Source organism: Corythoichthys intestinalis, chromosome 15 (assembly GCF_030265065.1).
Source record: "Corythoichthys intestinalis isolate RoL2023-P3 chromosome 15, ASM3026506v1, whole genome shotgun sequence".
In the NCBI taxonomy this organism is placed as follows: domain Eukaryota; kingdom Metazoa; phylum Chordata; class Actinopteri; order Syngnathiformes; family Syngnathidae; genus Corythoichthys; species Corythoichthys intestinalis.
Genome location: NC_080409.1, coordinates 3,886,174 through 3,913,995, shown reverse-complemented (window position 1 = coordinate 3,913,995; position 27,822 = coordinate 3,886,174). Strand labels below are relative to the sequence as shown.

Below are 27,822 nucleotides of genomic sequence, written 5' to 3'. Positions count from 1 at the left end.
ACTGAGTGAACCTTTCCGAGACCTTTTTTACCGGGTGACGTATGATGGAAATTGTTTGAAATGATGAAGAATAAATTTTCTTCCGATCACAGACTGAATCTCTTAACGCCTCGTCACCTCAACCAAAAAGGCAAAGCGTTGCCCCTCAGCAGTGCGGAGAAGAGGAAAGCAAAATGGGAAAGTCTGCAGAACAAACAGGTATTTCTTTTTGTGGTTACTCCCATCTTTCATATATCTTGATGCTTCTTATTGGGTTTGGAGTATAAATCCCTGTTGTTTAATTATTGTGTGATATATATCACTTATCCTGTTGAGTGTTACCCTTTTGGTTACCTCATGCTATAAATGCATGACATTGTTTTTAATTGGCTTTTTAAACAAGGTTCCAACTCTTTCCAATTTGCTCGTAAATGGAGGCTTCTTTTTATGCATCATATTATGTTTTTTAATCATTCCATGTAAGGAGTTTTGTATTTGTCAGATCCTGGTTCCAGAACTTTGTGCCATTCACCCCATCCCTGCCTCCCTTTGGAGGAAGGCGGTGTGTTTACCCAGTATCCTCTACCGTCTCCATTGCCTCCTGACAGCAGAGGAACTAAGATCCCAGACAGCCAGCGAAGCTGGAGTTGGATCACAAATCCTTCCTACTGATTTCAGGTATCAAATTAAGTTTTTCAAGATTACGTGTTGTCTTAACAAAATTAAAGAACAACAAAGGAATAGCTCTCCACCATATGGCCAAAATTTGCTAACACTGTATTAAACGTTGGTATTCCATATGACAAGATGGGTAGTAATGCGTTACTTTTACTCCATTTACCGTACTTGAGTAGCTTCTAAAAGTAGTTTTACCCTGCCAATCACAGAAACCAGAGATATGATCGTTTTTATTTCATGGTAGGGGATATGTTTTCTCTACTCGACGGCGCACATGCTCTTTGGACGGGTGATGTTTCTTGTCTGTAGGTTTTTCAAGTGGGAATTTCATGATTTTTGTGTATTTCTTTGTCCTAATATGGTCATTAATATAGTTCAGTATAATGATAACAGTTCATATAGATGACGTGCTTAGGAAAGAAATATACAGTGGTACCTCTACTTACAAACGTCTTTACAAACATAATTTTCAGGTCACAACAAGCCTAAATGGGAGAATATTTCCTCATGAAAGAAATTTCAGATTACGAGAGGCAAAAATACTAGTGCTGCAACAATTAATCAATTAACTAGAGTAATTTGATTTAAAAAAAGCTTTAAATCAAATTTTGCTGGTTTAAAGATTTGTTTAATTAGAGTGGTTTTGTAAAAGTTTGTTTTGAAAGTGTTTGCATTTTATTTTATTGATTTGGTTGGATACACTGCCCTCTAGTTGCAGCAGAGAATATGACATAACTCTTCTAACATGGCTGGATCTAACTGCCCCCTGTTAAGACCAACATAAGGTCTTAAATGTCTGTTTGAGCAAATATGACCACAGGGTTGGATTGCTCCGATTAGCATCTTGAGGGTTTGCAGGGCAGGGCTGCCTTTGCTTTGTCGGACAGTGGACCGCTCAGGCAGGCTATCGGGCGGACAACCTTTTTACATATTCCAAAAGCTGCAGTTTGCCTACAATAAAAGGGACAGTGTAATAAAAAACAAAAAAAAATTTGTGTGGTGACGTATGACATTTTGCCCTTTTCCCGGGGCTAGGTGTTGGAGGAAGCAATTTTTCCTTCTGTGCCTTCTTTGCGCCCAAATGAGAGTGAGCCAATTCCTTTGCAAGACCCACCAACAAGTCCACCCGTCCCTCTTGCCTTCCGGTGCATGCCTGATACAACACATATGCATTCAGTGCTGCCATGTCAATCATATTGTAGAACACGGCGACTGGCCATCTCCGTGTTCGACAAAGCCAAGGGAGCCCCGGATTTGCAAATATTAAAGAAGCTAATGGCGTACCGCAAGACACATGTCACTTCCGTTCATTAATATTCATGACGTTAGCTACTTTTGCTAAGGGAGGACACACCACTGTTTGTCCCCAATAGGAAATTAATGGAAATCATGTACGAGGGAGATGTTTACAAAGCTAAACCTACCAATTCTCTCCGGAAATGATGTCCCTGGTGCCAAATTGACTTGCAAAGATGTGGAGGGCTGAAAAAGTCGCAGTTATTAAAAAAAAGGCACCTAACCCTAAAAAAATTTCAACAAAAGGTTTTGCAACTGTTTTTTGTAGGATTGGTGTACTAAACAATATATCAAAAGTTTCCAAAAATATGACCACTGAAAAGGTGTTATTTTCAAGATGGCATCCAAAATGGTTAACAAAAAAAAAAAAAAAAAAAAAACATTACAGGGCAACTGAAGAGCTTTTTGGATATTGGTTTAATTTTAAGAATATAAACTTTGGACGAGTTTGTATAGACAACCATGTCATTTTTAACGCATAACTGTGACGATAATTTGCGGGGTTTTTTTAACTTTTTTGCACTCCGTTAAATGTCCCTTCCCAAACCCGCAAGTGTGACGTAGGCTCCAGGAGGCAGCAGAAGACATAGCGGACCATAGCAGCACCAGCGATTCTGATATTTCCAGCGAAAGTAGCCCCTCAGGATCGTTGTTTCGTGGCGAGGGGTCCCAGGAAAGACTGTATACAATAACTCCTTACATGTTTGAACCTGAGGTGTCAGATGACGATTTACACAGCACATCAGACGGTGGTGATGACGCAGACTGGCGACTTGACACATCACGTAAGGAGGAGTGGTAAGTTTATGTCTAGCATCGTACATTTCTCTCTGAACCCCCCCCTCCCCCAACCATCCACCACCACCCCGTCATTCTGTAATATAATTATCAGTAATCAGACGAGTTGGAAAACATTCAGACCAATAGGACACCCAGATTTCCATTCTCTGTGTCAAAGAGCTGAAAAAGAAAAAGTACCGTAATCAAATGTACTTATGCCAACCCTGTGTAAAGATAGTAATATGGTCTAGCGAGCCCAAATATGGCTAAATAAAGGAGTGATTTTAATTATTTTTCAAAGCAAATGACATTTTTTTTTCCAGGTGTAGCTGTAAACCACTGTCAAGTAATGAACCTTCCAAGAGAATGCCTTTGCCGTCAGGAGATCCCAGAAGTGAGAGGCAAACTTGAGGAGGTAGAAGCACTGACGGATACATTGCCGGAGTGCATTTTGGATCACCCTGGCCTGAATGCCATTTGTTTCAACCCTTGGGCCCTTCAGTTTGCATGGGCCAGGTACAAGCAACTGTATGGTGGCAAGGCATTTGAGGGGCCCACGGATGCCAAATTTAGACATGTCACCTACAGACAATTTGTCACCTGGTGCTGGGAGTATCTAGGCAAAGACATTAGAGTGGTACTCCCCTCATGTTTTGTGTCTTCCATCAGGGCACACTTCCCTCCTCCTGGTCTAGAAGAAGATTTTGTGTTTACAGGGCTCAAACTACCACCATTGAAGAAGTAAAACAATAAATTGTAATATTTTGATGACTGTTTAATGCATTTATCCTTTTTTTTTTTCAACATTATATTCCACAAAAACAAAACAATAGTAACGGTGACAACAGCAAACAATGATTCCACATTTATGTTGGCCTGATAAAACTGAATTGACAGCATCAGCTTTCACTGGTTTCACGTACAAGTCGCTGAGTGGTCGGGGCTCATCTTCCCTTGATGGTGCCTTATGCCTTGGCTTTTGCAGCACCAACTCCATCAAATTATTGAAACATTATTAATTAATTAATTAATTAATTAATTATTAGACATACACTGGAAACGAAAACAAAATTCATTCATTCATTCATTTTAAAATAAATAGGAAAATAATTGCAGGTGTTTTTGGCAGATTGTGACATAACAATGGCATAAACTTGACATAAATTTAGTAAGCAGCACAAAGTTACTATGGCAACAGACTTTTTGCAGCGTTGAAAAATGATAAAGGCGAGAGACACAGTTTAGTGTGAGTTACATGCATTTGAAATTGAAATACTTATCCTGATCAACCTGCACACAAAATGAGAAAATAAATATTTTCAAAGAATAAATGTCATAAATTTCATTATTGTATGTTTACTTACAGTGCCTAGGTTTTACCAACACATTTGTCAATGAAAAACCTCCCTTCTTGTACTTGGGGAATATAATGCTATACCGCCGTTCCCCTGCTTTTGTTAAAGCCCTAGGTCTTCCAGCATTCTTGTTATAATGAAGGGCAAATCTTCTATCTCCAAATCCTGGAGATAGAAAATTTAAAATTAACAATCACAAATACTTGGCTAAATTTTCAAATGTTCATGTGTATAATTTTATTTAATCATTACGGACCTACTGTGCATTCCTCGATATGAGAACCGGAACATCTTGGGGGCAAATTCATTAACAAGGCTGTGAAAGGCCTCAAGTCCACTAGTCTGACCAAGAGCAGACATGCTGCAAACATCTTTGACAAAGTGCTTCTTGGTCAGAATATCAACAAGTCTTTCACAAGCCTCACTTCCTGAAAAAACATACGTAATGAACAAATGAAAAGGTGTATATACTACATGTGAAAGCAGTGGATTCAGAGGACAGGGTTAAATTGAGGTAAGTGATTCGCTGTGGTGACCCCTAAAGGGAAATGCCAAAAGAAAAGAATTGATCATTATCATTTATTTCACCTCATGAGTGAATTATTACCTGGTTTGAGCCATTTTTTCTCTCTCCAAAGGACCATGATAACAGTAGTCATGTATATTTTGGATATGTTCAACACCAGACAACCACTTCCTCTTGATGTCTTCATCACCCGGTGTTGAAGATGCAACACACCAATACAGGTGGTTGGCAATGCTCTTGATCCAATCCTTGATTATACTGGAGGAGGTTTTGCCAGTGCATCTAATCTTTTTAGTCAGACCTAAAAATGAGAAGGTCTGTGCTCAAAAATGGTCAAACCTTTCATTGCAAAATTGAATGTGCTCGAAACCTACCAACCGTTCACTACATGCTAGCAGTCATAATAATGTGAAATCTTCCATGACTCTCGCACCCACTTTGCAACTTGGCGATTTCTGTCAGTTATAAGAGCCCGGATAGTGAGTTCACTGACATCTCCCTTACAACGCTTGCGACCTTTCAGCTCCATATGGTAACTTCTCTTCGTCTTGTTACTCTACTTACCAAAAAGCACATATATCTTCTATAAGTCGCACACTAGGTAAGTCAACATTCAGACTAAATTTGTACTAACCTGTAACAGTTGAACTGATAGAATTTTATTCATTCCAAGTTCAATAAGGCTATAACAGCCAAATTTTGCAGAAAGCCCCATGCTGTCACATCTTGCGTCCCATCCCAAAACAAGAGGTTTACCCTGAAGCCTTGCAAACAACTTGTCTTTGGACTGGATCCAAGTTTTCATAATGGCATCATGCAAATAGCTAGACTGATGGTTAAAAAATGTCCTCACCTATTGGCCTTGTATATTCAGGAATCTGCAAAATTGAAATGACACTTAGTAATGTAACCTCAATTCAAGGACCAGCACTCTTTCAATCAATAAGCCTACCTAAATAAGCGGAATGCTTTTTCTGGTGTGGACCCCGAGAACAAGATACTGGCACTCAATAAAATATTGAGCAGTGGTATTTGACTCACTGAGGGACTCTGAATTACTTGTATCGTCATCCGAGTCGACCCACTTTCTCTTTTTGACTTCAGGAAACTGGATAGCGACTGACTTGAAACGCTTTTTTTGTCGTGTTGGGCGTTTCCGCCGCTTTATCTTTAATGGTTGACATCCTGAAAAAAAAATAATCACAGTTGGATATAAATATAATTGAATTAAAATAATAAAACAAAATATAAATAATATAAATAATATAAATAATATAAATTCTTCAGACGGAGCCTAGAAATGAATAACAAAAGAGTATAGGGATCCATAGGCTAGTAGACTTTATATTTACCCTGTGACAGGCCAAAAGATAACTAGCCAAGGTCCTATTTGGTGCTGAGGACATTTTGATTGACATAATACCTATAGAGCTAGCAATAAATGTATCAAATTCACATGACTAGACGACATGTCGGCTAACCTATCTACTATAAAAACATGTCGCACTTCAACGAACAGGAAGTAGGATTTGCACTTGTATATCATCAGAAATGCATCAAATTTTAGAATTAGAAAAGCCAGTAAGGGTCTACTTACATCTTTGTAAAACAAAGGCTGTATTCTAGTAGGTTGTCAAAGCTGTCGTCGCTGAAATGATGAAAACAAAGTACCGACCGAGGGAACAGGAGAAAAGTTCTTCCGCTTCACTTTCACAAAGCAGTCCAAATCCTTGCAGAAGATATTTTTTTGGGCCACTCATAAAGTTTTGAGCCTTCGTGAGAGCAATACATCGCTACGCATCGAGATGGCATGATGAATTTTGCTAGTAAAACACAGAAAACGTTTGCAATATATGGCGACAGCCACGTAGTGCTATACTTCCGTGTTAGAGTGGCTTCCTGGAAGTTACGTCATCGGGTAGCGGTCGGCAGCGAGCTGCGTCCCTCATTGCTAAGGTGTTGCTATGGCTATAACTTAAAAACTAAGCGGGCAATTATCTTTTTTTTTTTTTTTTTTTTTAAATATGAGTTTTAAGACAGCCAGTGATGCATTTAATACAATTCAACTGAGTAAAACGCTCAGGAACGAAATCCGAAAAGCTCTTCAGTTGCCCTTTAAAATAGCCTTACTCCGTCATGATTTATCTAGTACTTTTTGTGTCTAACCTTATATTTTTGGGACCAAGGAATCCATTTGACATGTTAAAATCACTGATATACAATTAGTTAATATGGAAATTCTATATTTTGCTATATTAATTTCATGACACCTCTAAAATGATAACCCATTTCAAGGTATATAAACTAATGATAAATAAATGTCCATCCCATTTTATTATTATTCTTTCTTGATGGAAAAAGGCTTGCAAAATCTGCCATGAAGAAATAAAAGACTCTTCAGATATGGTTGAAGTTCGTCAGAAGGGAGCTGATGGAATCAATAGTGCAAGTGTCCAAAGTGGGGATAACAGTTATTTCGGCTGGTGAAAAAGTACACTCAAAATGTCGACAACAGTATGTAAATCCCAAAAACATTCAAAGGCAACAGAAAACCAAAGTAGAGCCTCCAAAGAGAAGTGCCAGAATAGTAACCGGTCCTTTCAACTGCCAAACCAACTGTCTATTTTGTGGGGTTAGAGACACATGGAAGTGCAGACTTAAGCTATGTTAAGACAGGTACATTTGTCAAGTCCATTGTTGAGTATTGTGAAAGTCGCTCCGATGAATGGGCCTTCACCGTCAAGCGCAGAATTGAATTTTATGCCCGTGATCTACATGCTGCGGATAGTGTTTACCATCACACATGCGGTATTAATTTCCGTACTGGGAAATTACCACCACTACAGTTCCAGAACGACCCAGAGGCAAAGAGTAGAAAGTCTGGCCGGCCCAAAAATGATGATCAGGAGCAGGCCTTCATGAGGGTTGCTTTTACCTTGAGAATAATGATGAGGAACAGTTGACAGTTACACATTTGCAAGATAAGATGAAGGAATTTATGTCAAATACAGATTCCGAACCATTTGGAAAGACCTACCTCAAAACAAAGCTAAAAGAAAAGTAAGGAGACAGTGTACATGTTGCTGAAGGAAATCCCTGGGTGGCAGGGAATGATGCATATCATGCATGAAGGAAAAGTCTGTGTTCCAGAAATTTGGGAAAGGTGGTTCAACCATCCAGACCAGAGCAAATGGGTTTCTGCTCCCTAATCAAGCAAATAATGTCATAGAAGACCTTGGGAGACGGGTGATGGCTTTTATGTCTGGTGGCAAAGATACAGATTCTCTTGCATCTTTGCGCTACAAACATCTCAGCAAGAAAATTGTCTCTGCCAAATCATTTGTCAACCCAGAACAGCTACCTCCTGCAGAGTCTGCTACTACATATCAGGCGGCTGTCACAGTCACTAGACGGACTTGCCACATGAACACTACCGGTTTTGTCCGACTCTCGTCTCATCTTTCCTGTTCATTTTGCTTTTGCTGCTCGTTTTGTGAAATGTCCACAGTGCTGTCCTAATGTTCCTCTTGGGTTCAAATTGCAAGGGCTCAACAGATGATATGTTTGTCGCTAGAGTCCTACTCTGTAAGCCAGGCAGCGCCACCCAATGACGTTGCTTCCCAGAATGCATTGCGTCGTCAACAACAATGGCAATCTAATAAACTAGTTTTACAAATTTTATAAAAACGAAAACATCAAGTGGGTTTTTTTAAATATCAAATTACTATAACTCATGCTAACATTTATCTTTTAAGAACGACAAGTCTTTCTATCCGTGGTTCCCTTTAACCACCAAACCCAGCCATATTTGCTCATTACAACTGATATGAACCGAAGGAATTTAACAACCCTGTCCGAAACTTAAACACCTATACAAATGACCATTTTTTTCTTTCATCAAGCTTTTGATTGAAATGCTGTTTGAAAATATATTTATCTAATGGATATACGTGTTTATATACATATTCTTTCTATCTTGCAGGTATCCAAACTTGGACTTTGGGTGGAAGAAATCAATTGACAGCAAAATATCCATATCATTAAGTGAGGACAATGGCCTTCAATTAAAGCACCAGTCACCCGATTGCATTTCATTAATGGATTACAGTTGTCTCCAACATTCCCAAGCCATCGTCACTTGCAGCAAAGACTCTGTGAATATCACTACTCAAATTCCTGACCACAGTCTCTCAGACGGGAGGCTTATTAAGAAACATAATTGCCAATGTTCTCAATGTAACTTTCTTGAACTGCTTCACCCTGAAACAAAGGAAATCCCTACCTCAGTTCCTGTGCAGCCCTCTCACATCTTGAAGAATCCTGATGCATGTCCTCCACATCATAGGGTTCAGTGTACACCAGGAAGGAGCACGGTCCACAGGAATTCCACTACCTCAGCCTACAGCCAGCACGAAGAGTGTCCCAATGCTCACAAAGCACCTTCACAAAATCATTCTACTGTTTTGCATCCCAGCAAAATGGCAGGGGACTCCATAACAATCCTGGGGCCTAACCCGGGTCTTATACTTCAGGCCTTAACCCTTTCCAATGCCAGTGATGGTTTTAACCTAGAGCGGCTGGAAATGCTTGGTGATTCGTTCCTCAAACATGCCATTACCACTTATCTTTTTTGTACCTATCCAGATGCCCATGAGGGCAGGCTCAGCTACATGCGCAGCAAGAAGGTGAGTCTTGTAGTTTCATTTCAAGTATGATGATAAGGTAACTAAAGGGGGGTGGTATGCATCCAAATTTCACTTCGATGAGCTTTTAATCATGCTATATGGTCATTACCTGGTTAAAACAGGCATGCAAACTTGCCACCTTTCGGCGAAATTTTGCCGTTTTGAAATCAAAATGGGTCATTCTCCTGAATCACGTAGATCCGAGGAGAAAAAAATTGGGGGGGGCGGGGGGGTGTCAACGAGCGAGTGAAACCGTTAACTTCAAAACCGTAGTCAATGCTCAAAACTACACTCACCTAGACCTATCACCGCCACTCTCTTCTCATGACAACAAATGATTGACATTAAGAGTGAGAGACGGGAGCACAGTTATCACCAATTAGCAATGAGGAGCCTGAACCCTTCTCCATCCCAGCTTCTTGCCCAGACCCTGTTACGTGCCAAAGATGGCTCGCGAAAGGCGTAACATAAAACAATCCACACAACTGTACAAGTGGACACAAATTTATTAACACAATAATCAAACTCGCAATGAATATGTACAAAATGCCGAGGAAGCGTGACTTCAGGGTAAGCCCAGGCCAAAACAACAAACAGAAGGAACTACACTTAAACCCCACCCGCTAACTAAACCCTGATCATGTAAAAGGAACAAAGAAAAGACAGCGTCTAACCCAGTGCTTCTCAATTATTTTCTGTCACGCCCCCCCAAGGAGGACGTAAATGTTTCGCGCCCCCCCAAACTCTCTGCCGCCACTGTAAATAGTATCATTTGTCTATAAAATTACTATTATAAATACGCATCTACCTAACATTGTGTCCTTTTTTTCTAATAAAGAAAAAAGTAACATAGATCAACTTATAATAAAGTATAACTTTATTAACATTGTTTTTTTTTGTAACAGAATACTTGACGTGCATCAATTTGCCTGAATTAAAAAAAAAAAAAAAAATTCACATCCAAACTAAAAAATACACTCAAGGTACATTTTTGACCATTTGATACAGAAAAATAAAATGTAATAAAATCAGTAAATAATACCAAATTAAAATTGATTAGAAACATTCACTCATGAGGACAATGTGCCAAAAAATTTGACCGAAAAAACAAATCTGAATAAAAGGGGAAAAAAAGTGTGCTTGGACAGGACAGTTTTTATTTTTGCTGCTCACAGTATTTGCCTCCTTTGCAATGGTGTGGAGTTATTTTGCAATTAGCATGCTAACAATGCTCACTGGCTTACTGATATAACACTGACAAAGCAGGACGATTGTTGGCAATATTCGGCACGTTTTCACTGAAAAAATCAAGCGGCTTAACAATGAGATTGGGGTCTAATGTCTTTAAGTGGCGTCTTAATTGATTTGGCTTCTTGCTGTCTGCTATAATTATTTTTAGACACAGTAAACAGTGGTCTTTCATCATCACCCACTGTATTAAAAGTCAAAGCTGAAAGGCAAACGGCACGAAAAAAGCGCATTCACGGCGGCCGAGGTAGAACCGTAGGTGAGGGCGGTCGTCGTGACGATCCCAAGCCGAAAATGGCACTTCTCGGGCGGCGACGTAAGAACCGGACAAGACAGTGGGTCGCTGCGTGAGTGAGTCAGGTCGGAAAACGGCTTTCGAAAACGGCGGTGGCACACTGCTCTTCATATCTGTTGTTTGTGTGTGCTGAGTGCTCTTCCTTAGTTCAAAAATACTGCGCGCACTCTGAAAATGAGAGCGCCACTGCCACCTACTGAGTGGATGTGCAAGTACACTTTATTCCAGTACGGCAAAAAAAAAAAAAAAAAAAAAAAAAAAAAAAAACGTTCCCCGAGGTCACATGCGCCCCCCCGGCATTGCTCTGCGCCCCCCCAGGGGGGCGCGCCCCACTATTTGAGAAGTACTGGTCTAACCTAACTTCCTACTCTATACAAAACAGGAGAAAACAGGTTGAACAGAAATGGCGACTTACCCTTACTTGCTTCAGTGCTCTTATTTACAGTGGTGAACAAAAACGATCCAATAACGAATAAACACAAAAGACCTCACCGAAAAAGCGGGAGTGTATCAAACTGGCGATCAAAATGCAAACGAGCGTGAATGGCGAGCAAACAGCTAGCGAGGAGGAACGCGACAGAATGCTGCCAAATTGCGACCTCCTAGAACGTTGACAGCGGCAGGTTTATGAAGCTTGGCGCCTTTTTCTTGGCCAATCAGCAGCGGCGACGTCGTCAGTCCGTCCTGCGTCGATCAGCTTCCGTCACAGTGGGAGGGGAAGCAGTCAGCTGGTGGAGGCGACGATCAGCTGACTGGAAGAATCTCAGAAAATTAACCATTAAACGGCCAGGGGCCGTCACAGACCCGTTGGAAATTGCGGCAAGGTAAGGGATCAATGTCAAAAATTGCTAAAAGTTTGAGTGATGGTCTATAATAGTCTTCGTAAATCATTATCGTGTCGTTCGATCAATTCCTGAGCTTGTAATGGTGTCTATAACACAAGCATTTGCTTAATTTCTTGATAACTGACTTCAGATAGTCCTAGATATTTCACCGCCTCGTAGAACGCAGTTACTCGAGGTAGCTCTAACTGTGGAGGGGCTAACTAGCGCCTTTCACACAGGGCTTTGCTAGTAAAGTTAGCGAACGTCAGTTGGGATCTGAATTGTCGCCAGTTGGCGTTGCGACGAGTTATTTAAAGAGCATACGACACGAGAAAAAAAGTCTTAAATGGCATTATTATGTGAATTAGAATCATATTTTGAGACGATTCGACTCTATACAACAATTTAGCAAAGCACAGATGACGAGAAATTAGTCTTTTAATCTGCCGGTTAGCCACGCCTACCATTACAGGGCTATAGCGTCCCCAACAGGTGGATGACGTCAGCGGTAGACTGGGCTCATCGGTTTTACTATTCAGCCCATTGAGGGGGAATTATTCAGAACGAGGAAAACGCGACGAAGAGAGCCGCAAAATGTCATTGTTTCAGTCTCTCTACTCCAATATTTTACAGGATATTCTTTTTATCCAAGTATTTTTCCCCAATAGCTATATAGATGGCTTGAGAAGGACCAGTCAGCCCGTCGAGGGGGAACTATTCACAACGAGGAAAACGCGACAAAGAGAGCGGCAAAATGTCATTGTTTCTGTCTCTTTACTTCAATAGTTTTACAGGATATTCTTTTTATCCAAGTATTTTCCCCAATTGCTAAATAAATGGCATGGTCATGACAAATAACAGTCTTGTGCTCAATGGAATATGACATAATAAAAATGCATTTATTCAGGACGACATGGCAAAATTACTCCATAATGGTCAAAACTGTCGACTTCACCTTTACTGTTGCACCTCCCGAACGATATTTTATGACACCTAAATCGGACATATGTAATTTCCCTTCCCCGGCTTCGGAGAATGTAAACAAACCAGAAGGCGTGACAGCTAGCCGACATGCTAACCCAAACCGAGTGATGTTTCAAAGTCTTCGAAGCGGAAAATCACACATAACTATCCTGGATTATTTGACATGACGACCCCGGTTGTCGATTGTCTTCGTGGATCGGCAAACCGCCCGGCGGAGAGCAATTTACAGTTCGTTCCCCGGAGGAGGGTGGCTGGAGTTGTTCTGCAGCTAACGTGCTGCTGCTAATGAGCATTAGGAGAGCTTTTTACATGCCTATCAATAATCAAACGTAAGTAGTCCTTCATTTAAAGGAAGTTTGTAGTGTTTACTTTGTAATCGCTGTATCCGTATTTGACATAATACAAAACAAGATGTTTACTCACTTCCTGGTAAGTCCAATGGTCCCACAGTAAATATCCACGGTGAATGGGAACCTTTTGAAACTACAAAAAGCCGCATACGCCTCTCCCTCATACAGAATGATTTTTCTGCAGCTGTTTGGCTGGCGTGATGCGAAAAATAAACGTATTAATCCGCAAAATCAGCTGAATCCTTCGTCCTCATACAAAACAGTACACTGTAGCGTGAAGAGGACGTCTTCTACCGTACACGTCACAGCGCCCTCCTCCTCAATGCAAGACCGAAGCCGGAAGTCACTCATTTTCATGGCGCGGGAATCAAAAAAGTAAATAAAAATACCCATCGCTTCCACACACATTCAAGCGGCCCATATCATTCAGGGGCATAAAATACCACGTGTATTATGAAATAAACATGCTTTTTCGTGTCATGGGCACTTTAAGGCCCCTTTGTAAAGCGCTTTTTAACAATAAAATAAAAATTTAAAAAATCATGAGAAATGAGGTGTTTTTGAATGTTTTTGAATAATATTAATGGCTAAACAATTATAAGCATATTTTCATTTTTTTTTTTTTTAACGCAGCCCTTCCAGATTCTTTGTTTAACCCATAGCAACACCCTTGACAACGAAAATGCTTTTCTTCGGCAATCTTCGGAAATTACGTCACACCGGGAAATGCGAGGGAAGTCCAGCATAGAACATTATTGTTTGTTGCATTGCTTCTCGGTAAGATGCCACGACGGTGTGTGGGAATGTTTTGTTCTCACTCAAACGAAAAGTCGTATGAGTGGCCAAAGGATAGCAGGGCATGTAAATGGACATCTTTCGTTCGCACGAAGCGAATGAATATCACGCCATCATCGAGTAGTGTTCTCTTCTCCAAACACGTCGAAGATGCCTGCTTCCTTAACCGGTCTGCTTATGATCAAGGATTTGCCAAAAAGTGAGATTTTTGGATAGTTGACTGATGATGACTTTGTCAAAGCGGAGCTGCCAACTGTTGTGGAATGAACAGTATAAGCTAGCGACGTTAGCCGAAAGTTAACTCGTGGCAATCCCCGGTCATAGTTGTTGTTGCGTTTGCTAGGTTAAGCGTGTTTAAATTGTGGGTCATCTACGATCTTGTCCGAAAGGGTTCATCACTGTCAATCGGGAAAGGGGTGTGGATGTGCATATAAGCGGGTCGGCGTTGCGATAATTCACGGTCATGTTGCCGTATGAGACACACACCGCCGGTGAGTTTGCACATTTATTTGTATTTGTATTATGTATTTCCACCTTCATGCATCAAGCATTTGTACGGTTCGGCGTTTCTTTCACGGTGATCGCTTGATAGCCTTCTAGTTTGTGTTTTACGTACGAGAGCCGCTGACAGGTGACAACAACAAGCATGTTGGTTTTAATGTCTGGCAGCGAATCAGCAAGCGCGCAGTTCACGCAGTGAATCATGGGAAATGTAGTCTTGGGACAACACTGAAGTGGTGCTTTGGAATCTGTTCGCTTGTGTAAAAAACACTACATTTCCTCACGCCATTAGACGCCACTTCCTGCCGAGAGTCCCGAGCTGTGTTCGTACTGTTAGCTCCATGTGTTAATAAAGAAACAAAGTTGTCAGCACGTTGTGTGTTCGATACATTTGTAAACAAAAAGCTCATAACAAGACACTATGCACGATCCGTTTAAGAGACGCTGGAGTAGTAGGAGGCGAGGAGGAGATCAGCGAGAAGCAAAACTCCGCGGTCAAATGTGGTGGCAGTCCGCAATTATTTTGTTTTCTTATTGTTGCCACAATAAAGTGGAGAAAGCCATCAACGACTCATCTCCTTCTTTCCCCCCAACATTTTTATATTATTATTTTATATGCACGAGAGCTGCCGGATCTGCCAAAATGAACATGAAGTCTGATTATTATTTTTTTTAACAATGTCATCAGATAGACAAAAACATAAAATTATGTGCAAATGCCTGCATCTTCAAATCATGAAAATAATAACAGCCTATAGCTTAACAATCTTGTAATCTCGATGGGTCTTGTATCAATTCCATGTCAGGTAGTCTAGGCACATTGTTTGCATCCTGATTAGTGTCTGGCTAATACATGTTAGGTCCAACATAAAATTCCAACCTCCTCTTCTTGCTCCAACTCTTCAAAAACTTGGATCTCCTCCCTTGCGCTTGATCTATCGCTTATATCGCTGTTTGAATCATTGTTTGAAGGCTTTGTATGGCGGCCGTATGTATGGAGCTGCCATCGCTGTTCCCAGTGTGACGTATCACTTCCGGGTTTGTCCCCTTTCAGGCTCGAAACTTCGGAAACGCGATTATTTTGTCAAATATACAACATATAAATTATTTTTTCATGCTTTATTTTTGGACAATGTTTAATTACTTTAATTGTGACCCTATTTGGCATGTTATAAAATTACTTCACATTTCTGCTTTAAGGCCCCTCTATACTCTCCGATAATTACAGAAAGGGAAGAGTTTTGCCTTGTTGTGGAGGTCGTTTCATTTGTTTAGCCATCGAGAGTTTATCAAACCGGAGAGCTCCGCTACAGGTCGCATTTGAAAGTACCCCATTCCCGCTCTGTTCGTACACACCCCCGTTCATAAAACAGCCTACAGGTGTACTTCTGTTTATCCAGTATGATGTCCTATCAATCAAAGTTAAGGACCATGGGACTAATTGCTTTGGTTGAATGTAAATAAAGTTATGATCACTACAGTTGATGCTTTCAAAGACTTTTAATTTTTTTTCTTTATCTAACTAACACATAATAGTTCAGTGAATGGAATTTATACTGTACCTGTAAATTCATATTTTATGCTGTACAGCTGTTCTCTGCTTAATGCAAATGGGACATACTGTACATATTATAATTTAGATTTTGTATAATTTGCTAATTAATGCGTCTTATATGTTCTGATTTCAGGATGAGAGATTTAGACTTTTATATGTTAAATTATTATCTACTTGAGTTTAATTCGAGATGTCTCTGGTTGCACTATGAAATGCACTTTTCCGCGCATGCCGTGTGTCCATGTTACTTTGTCACCTTTTTCACCCCTAACCAGTTTGCATGCCTGTAAAAACACAGATGGAGTGGTTTTCTGAACCATTCCCTTATGTTTAAGAAGGTGTCTGCCATTCGAGGCTGCCGAAACGCTCTCTATTACTTACCTCCACAATTTTTCTCGCGCTTCTTTGCTCTGACTTGTGCCACGATGCTCCCGCCCTCCATCCAGTTTTCAGCCGTTTGAGACAGCCATGGTGCAAAGTTTATATTAAGTCATGTATGAAATACAGTGAGGCAAATAAGTATTTAGTCAGCCACCAATTGTGCAAGTTCTCCTACTTGAAAAGATTAGAGAGGCCTGTAATTGTCAACATGGGTAAACTTCAACCATGAGAGACAGAATGTGGAGGGAAAAAAAACAGAAAATCACATTGTTTAATTTTTTGAAAAAAATATTTCCAAATTAGAGTGGAAAATAAGTATTTGGACAGCTTTCTGGCTGTCAAAGAGGTCTAACTTCTTCTAACGAGGTCTAACGAGGCTCCACTCGTTACCTGTATTAATGGCACCTGTTTTAACTCATTACCGGTATGAAAGACACCTGTAAACAACCTCAGTCAGTCACACTCCAAACTCCACTATGGCCAAGACCAAAGACCTGTCGAAGGACACCACAGACAAAATTGTAGACCTGCACCAGGCTGGGAAGACTGAATCTGCAATAGGTAAAACGCTTGGTGTAAAGGCATCAACTGTGGGAGCAATTAATAGCAAATGGAAGACATACAAGACCACTGATAATCTCCCTCGATCTGGGGCTCCATGCAAGATCTCACCCCGTGGCGTCAAAATGATAACAACGATGAGCAAAAATCCCAGAACCACACAGGGGGATCTCGTGAATGACCTACAGAGAGCTGGGACCACAGTAACAAAGGCTACTATCAGTAGCACAATGCGCCGCCATGGACTCAAATCCTGCACGGCCAGACGTGTCCCCCTGCTGAAGCCAGTACACGTCCAGGCCCGTCTGCGGTTCGCTAGAGAGCATTTGGATGATCCAGAAGAGGACTGGGAGAATGTGTTATGGTCAGATGAAACCAAAATAGAACTTTTTGGTAGAAACACAGGTTCTCGTGTTTGAAGGAGAAAGAATACTGAATTGCATCCAAAGAACACCATACCCATTGTGAAGCATGGAGGTGGAAACATCATGCTTTGGGGCTGTTTTTCTGCAAAGGGACCAGGACGACTGATCTGTGTAAAGGAAAGAATGAATGGGCCATGTAGCCAGAGTTTTTGAGTGAAAATCTCCTTCCATTAGCAAGGGCATTGAAGATGAGACGTGGCTGGGTCTTTCAGCATGATAATGATCCCAAACACACATCCAGGGCAACAAAGGAGTGGCTTCATAAGAAGCATTTCAAGGTCTTGGAGTGGCCTGGCCAGTCTCCAGATCTCAACCCCATAAAAAATCTGCAGAGGGAGTTGAAAGTCCGTGTTGCCCAACGACAGCCCCAAAACATCACTGCTCTAGAGGAGATCTGCATGGAGGAATGGGCCAAAATACCAGCAACAGTGTGTGAAAAGCTTGTGAAGAGTTACAGAAAACTTTTGGCCTCTGTTACTGCCAACAAGGGGTACATAACAAAGTATTGAGATCAGGGCTGCAGCTATCGAATATTTTAGTAATCGAGTAATCGACTGAAAATTCTTTCGATTAATCGAGTAATCAGATAAAACATTTTTTTAGGTAAAGAGCAATTATAAATATACATGAGAAAACAAGACATTTCATCTAATATTGAACCACTTTCAGTCAATCAATGTCTTTATTTTCGATGTACATTGTTGAAAACAGCCAACAATTGCATCTCAGATGTGACTACAATTAAAGAAAAGACTAATTCACTTCTTTCACTCAAAAAACTTTTAGATCTTATAAAAACATATATAATTATATATTTCTTACCTAAAAATGCCATTACCCTTGATAACGCACATCACTTAAAAGTGATTATTTCCACGTGTTTCAATTGAATTTCCATTTGTGTCAAGCTATTTCTAAGTTCTAGTTTAGTTTTAAGTTAATCTAAACTAAGTCCTGATAGGATTTTGAGTTTTTCCGTGTTCAAAATAAATGTATTGTAACTAGGGCTGTCAAACGATTGAAATTTGTAATCGAGTTACACGGCTTAAAAATTAATTAATCGTAATTAATTGCAATTAATCGCAATTCAAACTATCTTTAAAATATGCCATATTTTTCTGTAAATTATTGTTGGAATGGAAAGAAGACGGATACATACATTCAACGTACTGTACATAAGTACTGTATTTGTTTATTATAACAATAAATCCACAAGACCGCATTAACATTAGCATTCTTTCTGTGAAAGGGATCCACGGATAGAAAGACTTGTAATTCTTAAAAGATAAATGTGAGTACAAGTTATAGTAATTTTATATTAAAAGGAAAACTCCTCTGTATGTTATCGTTTTAATCAAATTTGTAAAATTTTGGGCAACATGACTCAGTGGTGGCTGCAAATGGTATATCGTCTCTGCGTTATGTTCAATACAGGGTGCTAAGAAAAAGTTTATCTCCTGTCATTCTTCCCCACGTCGCTCACCACAATAGTTATAATTGTTGTGGAAGAGATGCCAAAGCATATGCCAGTAAGTAGCGCGGCCCCAATGAGTGCCTCATCTTGAAGGCATCCAAACCTCGTTCGTGTGTCGTCCTTTCCTCCTCCTGTGTCTGTCTGTGGCTGCGCAGATGCGATGGAGCAAGTGCTCAGTGTGCAGTACCTAGTACCAAGCCCCTCACCCCTCCCCTTTCTCTTCGTGTCTCACTCTCTACTCCACTGCCAAACCTCGCTTCAGACACGTGAAAAAAAGAGAGCGACATAGAGAGAGAGAGGGAAAATGTTGAGAGTCGGCTCTCAAGAGATGGTGCCGGCACTCATCGTTTACTTCAAAGAGCCGGCTCTTTGTACTGGTGTTCACTCACTTGTCTCTGCCTCTTAGCACTCAATATACATAAAACGGCGCCATTTTAGTCTGTTTACGGTAATGCATGAGTAGGTGGTCCCGTGCATGCGTTAATTGCGTTAAATATTTTAACGTGATTAATTTAAAAAACTAATTACTGCCCGTTAACGCGATAATTTTGACAGCCCTAATTGTAACATATCAGGTTATAATATGGCGGGGATATTTGCATGCCTTCCTGAATGCACCGCTTGACGTGCGGAGGTGAGGGAGGTGCGGGAGAGCGAGAAACGTGCCTTCCTGTTGTTGTTGTCCTTCTGGCAGGTGTGCGTGCATCGGCTGCGCATACAGCATTCGTGTGTTGGTTATTCCACAAGTTCCAAAAAAATAAATAATTGCAACCTAACGAAGCGGGTGACTCTTTGTCAACGTTACAGTATAATACCTGTTATTGGAGCACGTTAGGGACCAGTGCTACTTGGTGTTTTATATAGCAATGACTACTAAGCTAAAATTGACAGTTAGGATTATTAAGTTTTTATTTTACACCCTCACCACTCTACAGCGCTATGTTTTCACAGATTAAATAAAGCCTGTATGTTAGACACGTTAGCCACACATCGACAGTGGTCAAAATTAATAGAAACCTAGCCCTCTGCAGGGCTACCGTTACGTGAGCGAGTGACAGTAACAATAGTCATATTTGTTGGCGCTGAGAGGTCTACTGCTTTAAGATGGCGTCTGATTACTAACGCCGCTGACTCAGTCATTTCGCATATAGTTCAACTAAACAGTGATATCTATGAGACGTTTCAGACGCTACCTGCTACCACCGTAGCATGCTCTGCGTAGCATCATGCGGGCTAGTTTTTAGCAACTCGGAGTAGTTTGTAGCGGCTGTTGGCTGTAGTAGGGTATTTTTTTGATTGCTTCTTCCTCTATGCACGTGACATCAGCGCGTTGTCCCGTATTAAAAAGTAGTCCAGGCAAAACGTGATGCTTAGAGCAAAATTAAACGATTCCTCGAGGTGAATAAAATTACTCGGATCAGTTTTTAAACTCGAGTTACTCGAGTTGCTCGAGTATTTGTTTCCGCTCTAATTGAGATTAACTTTTGGTTTTGACCAAATACTTATTTTCCACCATGATTTGCAGATAAATACTTTAAAAATCAAACAATGTGATTTTCTGTTTTTTTTTTTTTTTCACATTCTGTCTCTGATGGTTGAGGTTTACCCTTGTTGACAATTACAGGCCTCTCTAACATTTTCAAGTGGGAGAACTTGCACAATTAGTGGTTGACCAAATACTTATTTGCCCCACTGTATACAGCTTTCACAAATCAACTCAAGGTACAATTGTTACTTGAAAGTGCTGTAGCATGATACCATATGCCTGAAAATCTCCCCTTTCTCGTAGGCCATGTCTACACGTAGCAGGGTGTTTAGCAAAAAGAACTTTTTCCATGGTTTGGCCTATCAACTACACGCACACGCACATTTTGGGCATTGAAAACCAGAGTTCTTCAAAACTCCGTCCAAAGTGAAGATGTGCAAATTCTACGTTAGTAGCGCCATCATGTTGACACTACTAACCGAAGATTTAACTGTGAAAGCGTTACTGACTGCAACAAACTTTGTTCCTACGTCACACATGAGACCACTGTTTGCATTTGGAGTATACTGTACATGGATCTAAAGACCTAATCAGGCTAATCTGGTGCTTTTTGCATACATTTATTTTTCAAACACTTGCAGTGATTCACTTTGAAGAACACATGTGAAGAATGGGGTTATTAATGACAATTATTTTTCGCACATTAAAAACGAATTAATGCGGTTGGCTGTAGAAGCTTGTTTTTCTACAGACGTGCTGGTGGAGATGTAATAATTTTTTCCGTACGTATTAGGGCAGGATCGTCGGTTTTAAAAAATCCTGCTAGGTGTAGACATGGCCCAACTTCACCTTGCCTTGCTATTTTGACTTTCCCTCCAGACTTTGAGCAGTGCAGCTTTTACAATTTCATGTTGTTTTTTAATCCAAGTTGAAGTTACTGTTCCGTTTTCTAACATCATCCTTTTAGGAGAAAAAAATGACTATCCACCTCTTATGTATAGACTTGTGGCCAGGCTTTATGCTGGGAATGAAAACCATAAATACTGTATCTCTGTCTAAAATGGTGTACTCCATCAAGGACATAGGTCTGAATAAATTTAAAATTTCACTCATCCACAAAGGGTTATGGCCAAGACTGTAAGAAAAGACATTTAACCTAATATTGAATGTATGTGACGTCAGCGCGTTGTCCCTCATTAAAAGTAGTCCGGGCAAAACGTGATGCTTAAAGTTGGCAAAATTAAAGGATTCCTCAAGGCGAATAAAATTACTCGGATCAATTTTTAAACTCCAGTTACTCGAGTATTCGTTTCAGGTCTAGTGCATTGTAAGAATACACAGTTCAACCTGTGCACTGACTGGCTTGACTGATAAAAAGCCTACGACACATGGATACTAGAACGCCTGGAAATGTAAAAGAACAACAGGAACACGAGCCACCATCTAGAACTCAATGAGAAGGACACCCATAGAGGCCAATTCAAATTCAAGTTTGGCATATACTGTACCAAGGAGATGTGCTATCACTACTTAACCCTAACCAAACCATATCTGAGTGGCTACACGTACTAATTCCGAAGTGGTAGAAACAGTCAGCCACTTACGTTACGTGGATGACCACAATTATGTTAAAAATAAGAGAGAAATTCACTAACTGATCTACACAACCAGGATCTACAGCAACAAAGAGATGACATTCATACGTTCGGCCAGATGGTCTCAGAGAGAAGCAAGGTTATGAGAACTGAAGGGGTAGGCCTACCCAAAAAAAGGCAAAAACCAAGCCAACTACAAGTACATTGGTATCCCGCAGACTAAAGGAAAACATGATAAGGTCACAGGAAAGTCAGCTACAGTCAAATACCTCCAGAGAGTAAGGCCACTCCTGACAAGTCAGCTGAAAGGTAAGAACAAGATCCAATCCATCAATATGTATACATTTGGAGTCATCAGATACTCAGCGGGGATCATAAACTGCCTAAAGGAGGAGTTGGAAGCCGTAGATATCCAGACCAGAAAGTTTTCACCGTAAGTCCAACGCCCTAGTGATTACGGGTGAGTGTCAAATCCACATTACAGAATGAAACATCGAAAACTCCTAGAATACATCAAGAAAATGGCCCGAAGTATAAGTTGGTGAGTGAATGTCTCAGGCAGCAGAGACCTCACTAGAGTGCAGAAGAGATGGAGCAGACAACCTGGGGGTGGGGGCAAGCCTCTACCTACATAGAATGTTCCACTGGCATGTTAAACATTTGGCTGACATCATGAAATCCTACCACTCGCTGGAGCACAATGAACTGACAGACAACACTCCTCATAGCGGCACAAAAACATGTCTTGATTTTCTTGGGGGGTGGGGGAATAAAAAGAAACTCCAGCTAAAACAGGTATATTTTTTGTATAATGTTCCGTAGCTGTTAAGTTGGTATGGGGCCGCCCTTGCCGCCCCTGCCGCAGTCTTAGCGGATGGAACACCATCAGCGCCCCAGAACCCGGGGTGGTCCCCGAGTTCATTTGCGCTGCTGCCAACCAGCCTACAGGAAGAGGATTAAGATTAAGAGACTTTCCATCCCTCCACCTATCCATCTGCACCACTCCCACCGTCTTCCTCCCACTTTCCACAAGACCCCCACATACCTCAAAGACAGGAGAGAACCCTCACCTATAGAGAGCGACACCCCACCACCAACCAGCGATAACAGCATGCCGACCACTGCGGAGGCCCAAGGAGGACACCTGGTTAAAAGGGAATAGGAAGATGGGGTCAAGAGAGGACAGGTGGCCTCTGAAGGACGGAAAAGGGCAGAAGTGAATTTGCGCTTTCAGTCCGAAATACTTTAATTTCACTGAAATAGCCCCCACCCCTCACTGGACCCAGCACCGCCCCATTCACCATAGAGGAGCCTCATGTGAGGAACGTCTTACAGTCAGTAAACCCCTTGAAGGCTGCGGGGCCGGACATAGTACTAGGGAAAGTACTCAGAGCATGTGCTGACCAGCTGTCCCAGATCTTCTGCAGGATATTCAACCTGTCCCTATCCCAACCAGTCATCCCAACCTGCCTGAAATCCGCTACCATCACCCCGGTTCCCCAGAAGAGACCAGTATCTGGCCCAAACAACTACCGCCCTTTCGCCCTCATCCCAATAATTATGAAGTGCTTTGAGAGGCTGGTTCTCCGGCGCATCAAGGACAGTCTTCCCCCCACACTTGACCCTCACCAGTTCGCATACCGGGCGAACAGATCCACATAGGACGCCATCACCAGACCTCTGCATGCGGTGCTGAGTCACCTGGAACAGCAGCAGAGCTATACCAGGATGCTCTTTGTGGGTTATGGTTCTGATTTCAAAATGATCATCCCGGACATTCTCATTACCAAGCTGCCCCCCCCCCCCCCCCCCCCACATGCTCCTGGATCAAGGACTTCCTGTCCAACAGACCCCAGACTGTGAGACTTGGCCCTGACCATTCTTCCACCCGCACACTGAGCATCAGCTCACTACAGGGCTGCGTGCTGAGCCCCCTCCTGTACTGCCTTTACATCTACGACTGCAGCCCAATCCATAGGAACAACACCATCGTCAAGTTTGCTGTTGACACCACAGTGACTAATCTCACAGGAAGAGAAGAAGTCCACAAACTATCAGCCTGGTGCTCTGACAACAACCTGGCCCTGAACACCACCAAAACCAAAGAAGTCATCATGGACTTCAGGAGGAACGGTACCGACCTGCCGCCCCTGTACATCAACGGCGAGTGTGTGGAGAGGGTCCACACCTTCAGGTTCCTGGGAGTCCAGATCTCAGATGACCTCTCATGGACAGCAAATATAACAGCTATCATAAAGAAAGCTCAGCAGCGTCTGCACTTCCTGCGAGTTCTCAGAAAGAACAAGCTGGATATGAAGCTGCTGCTGGCCTTCTACCACTCATCCATTGAGAGCCTGCTAACATACTGCATTTACACCTGGTACGGGAGCTGCCCTGACGCAGACAAGGCGAGGCTTCAGAGGGCATTCAAGACGACGCAGAGAATCATGGGCTGTCCTCTCCCCTCCCTGATGGACATCTACTCCTCCCAATGCCTCAGAAGAGCTCTTTCAAGGTGGAAACTGGGGTCAAAAGAGGGAATATTATTGCCCCTACCCTGTTTTCCGTCTTCATTGCAACCATTCTCCACCTAGTTAGTAACAGTCTACCCCCTGGAGTCCAGATCATTTACAAAACAGATGGCAAGCTTTTCAATCTTAATCGTTTCAAGGCCAAGACGAAGATCTCCAATACATCCATCGTGGAACTGCAATATGCAGACAACAATTCCATCGTCACCCACAAAGAGAAAGATCTACAGACCATACTTGATGCTTTTGCTAGAGCATACAAGCTCCTAGGACTGGCCATAAATGTTAAAAAGACCAAGGTGCTCTATCAGCCTCAACAAGATTCCACCATTACCCCGCCAACAATAAAGATCGACAACACAGTCCTTGAAAATGTGGACCAGTTTTCCTACCTGGGCAGCCACCTCTCCTCGCGCGCAGACATTGACTCTGAGGTGCACCATCGAATCTATTGTGCCAGAGGAGCCTTTGCAAAGCTCCTAAGAAGGGTCTTTGAAAAACCCGACTTGCTGGCAAGGACAAAAATCCTTGTCTACAAGGCTGTTATCATCCCTACACTTCTATACGGAGCAGAGACATGGACCACCTACAGCAGGCACATAAAAACTCTGGAGTCCTACCACCAGAGGTGCCTACGTAAAATCTTGGACATCACGTGGAAGCAGAAACGGACAAATGTCAGTGTAATCGAGGAAGGCAAACAAAGACAGCATTGGCCTCACCGTCATTAAACATTAACTTAGATGGACCGGCCATGTTGTCCGAATGCCAGACACGCGACTGCCCAAACAGGTCTTTTATTCAGAGCTGCTGACTGGCCAGAGAGCTCCTGGAGGGCAGAAGAAGTGCTACAAGGACAACATAAGAAACTGCCTCAAGCAGTTCAACATCAACAGCGCTTGCTTGGAAGACCTTGCCTAAAATAGGTCTGCATGGAGAGACCGTCTATGCAAGGGAGCCACATTCCATGAACTTAATCTCCGCCGGACTGCCACAGTCAAAAGACAGTGCAGAAAGGAGAGGGAAACTACCACCCAAGAATCCACATCAAATTCCACCCCCAGTAACACATCCCATGCCCACACTACACAAAAGTCTCTGGTTCCAGAATTGGACTTTTCAGCCATCTGAGGACCGAAAAATACATGATTTTTTTTTTTTAAATGCATGTTTATAGGATGACATACCAGAGCATGGCAAGCCCTAAGTTGGCTCTGTCAAGCATACTTTTAAAATAATCGTGATAAAGCTAGTTTTATTCTGAATTCTCATAATTTTTTTTTTTTTTAGTTTTATTTCAAGTCTGTTCTGCATAATCAATAGTGGAGAAAGTGGAGTAATTAAAATTATAATAAAAATAATAAATAATGCATTTTAGGAGATGTAAAGGCTTGCTAAAATTGTAGTTTCAAAAGAGCATTTAATGCAAATACAAAATAAAATTCCTGAGTTTCTTCAAACTATGCAGGATTGCACTTTCATTTCAGAATAAAATACCTGAGTTTAGCCTCAAACAGTATGAAAAAATATATAAATGATGATCTCAGTACAACAAAAGAACAACTGGCTAACTTGTATAGCAAAAGTCTGCTAGCTTAAATGCTATAAAACGCTAACGTTTTTTTCTATAATGCCGTTAACAAATCGTTCAAACACACATTCCCACAAAAATCTGCAAAATATACCAATAAACTAAATTACAAATGCATATAATAAACGTTTGCTCAAACAAAAACTTACCTACATATGTTGGTCTTAACAGGGAGCAACTCGATTTAGCCATTTTAAATGAGTTATGCCATATTCATTGTTGCAACTAGAGGGCAGTATGTCCACCCAAATCAATAAAACTAAATGCAAACACTTCCATAATGAACCATTACGATGCCATTCTAATTAAACAAATCCCCGAAGCAGCAAAATTTGATTCAAAGCTTTTTATCTAATGGAAATACTCGAGTTAATCGTTTAATTGTTGCAGCACTAGCCTGGTCACAATGTACAGTATATTAAATGTGTAAAAGTAGACCCAGCAATAGTGCATTGTTTGCAAAATTATTTTAGCGGGATCACCAGCATGGCAGTGTTCCTTTCATAATTAAAAGACATACACATCTCAACAGAAAGTGAATTGTACACAACAGCTTCTGGGATTCATGACACATCCTCTCATACCTTCACAATGTTTAGGTGAGCAACTGCAACCTGTACCGCTTAGGAAAAAAGAAGGGACTTCCTAGTAGGATGGTGGTGTCCATTTTTGATCCCCCCGTCAACTGGCTGCCTCCTGGCTATGTGGTCAATCAGGACAAGACCATTAGTGACAAACAGGATCCAGATGAGGTAAGTGGACTGTGAATCTGTATTTTGACATTTTTTGCCTTGAGTTATGCTTGCTAATCTGAAAAGCTTTGTGACTTCATACATATACCGGAGTGGATTAAGTGATTTATTTTGGAGCAATGCCAGTGCAACATCTTCTTGATTAGTGGTTCTTAACCTTGCTAAAGGTACCGAACCCCATGAGTTTTACATGTGTATTCATCAAACCACTCGTAATTAAATAATGACGCAATGTCTTACAAATTCAAAACTGATGTAGCTAAGATAACAAGCTTCTATCTACTGTAAGCGAATTCCCATTCAAATTCTCATTTTGGCAGCCTGTTTTTATTTATTTATTTATTTATTTTTTAAACCTGTCCTGTTCAGCTGTTTGACACAGAGAATGGAAGTCGAAGTGCCCGGTTGGTCTGAACAGTTTTAATGTTTCACATTGAGAGTATGACATACTCCCATTGTGATCATTCAACATACAGTGGGGCAAATAAGTATTTAGTCAACCACTAATTTTGCAAGTTCTCCAACTTGAAAATATTTGAGAGGCCTGTAACTGTCAACATGGGTAAACCTCAACCACGAGAGACAGAATGTGGAAAAAAAAGAATCACATTGTTTGATTTTTAAAGAATTAATTTGCAAATCATGGTGGAAAATAAGTATTTGGTCAGTACCAAAAGTTCATCTCAATACTTTGTTATGTACCCTTTGATGGCAGTAACGGAGGGCAAAAGTTTTCTGTAACTCTTCAAAAGCTTTTCACACACTGTTGCTGGTATTTTGGCCCATTCCTCCATGCAGATCTCCTCTAAAGCAGTGATGTTTTGGGGCTGTCATTGGGCAACACGAAGTTTCAACTCCCTTCACAGATTTTCTATGGGGTTGAGATCTGGAGACTGGCTAGGCCAGTCCAGAACCTTTAAATGCTTCTTACGAAGCCACTCCTTTGTTGCCCTGGCTGTGTGTTTGGGATCATTGTCATGCTGAAAGACCCAGCCATGTCTTATCTTCAATGACCTTGCTCATGGAAGGAGATTTTCACTCAAAATCTCTCGATACATGGCTCCATTCATTCTTTCCTTTACACATATCAGTTGTCCTGGTCCCTTTGCAGAAAAACAGCCCAAAGCATGATGTTTCCACCCCCATGTTTCACAGTGGGTATGGTGTTCTTCGGA

At 41.3% G+C, this 27,822-nt stretch overlaps 1 protein-coding gene across 5 annotated transcripts in view; it reads left to right on the top strand.

Annotated features, from left to right (window-relative positions):
- The window catches only part of dicer1 (dicer 1, ribonuclease type III), a 207,712-nt gene that overhangs the window by 139,062 nt on the left and 40,828 nt on the right, over positions 1-27,822 (top strand). For 3 of the 5 annotated variants that reach the window (XM_057859860.1, XM_057859862.1, XM_057859861.1), the window contains exons 20-23: positions 93-198; positions 482-657; positions 8,597-9,299; positions 26,495-26,647. In XM_057859860.1, the coding sequence (XP_057715843.1) occupies positions 93-198; positions 482-657; positions 8,597-9,299; positions 26,495-26,647 (1,138 nt within the window). Of the gene's footprint in view, positions 1-92; positions 199-481; positions 658-2,507; positions 5,034-8,596; positions 9,300-26,494; positions 26,648-27,822 lie in introns of those variants that run through there. The other 2 variants (XR_009067182.1, XM_057859863.1) reach the window with 2 other exon arrangements.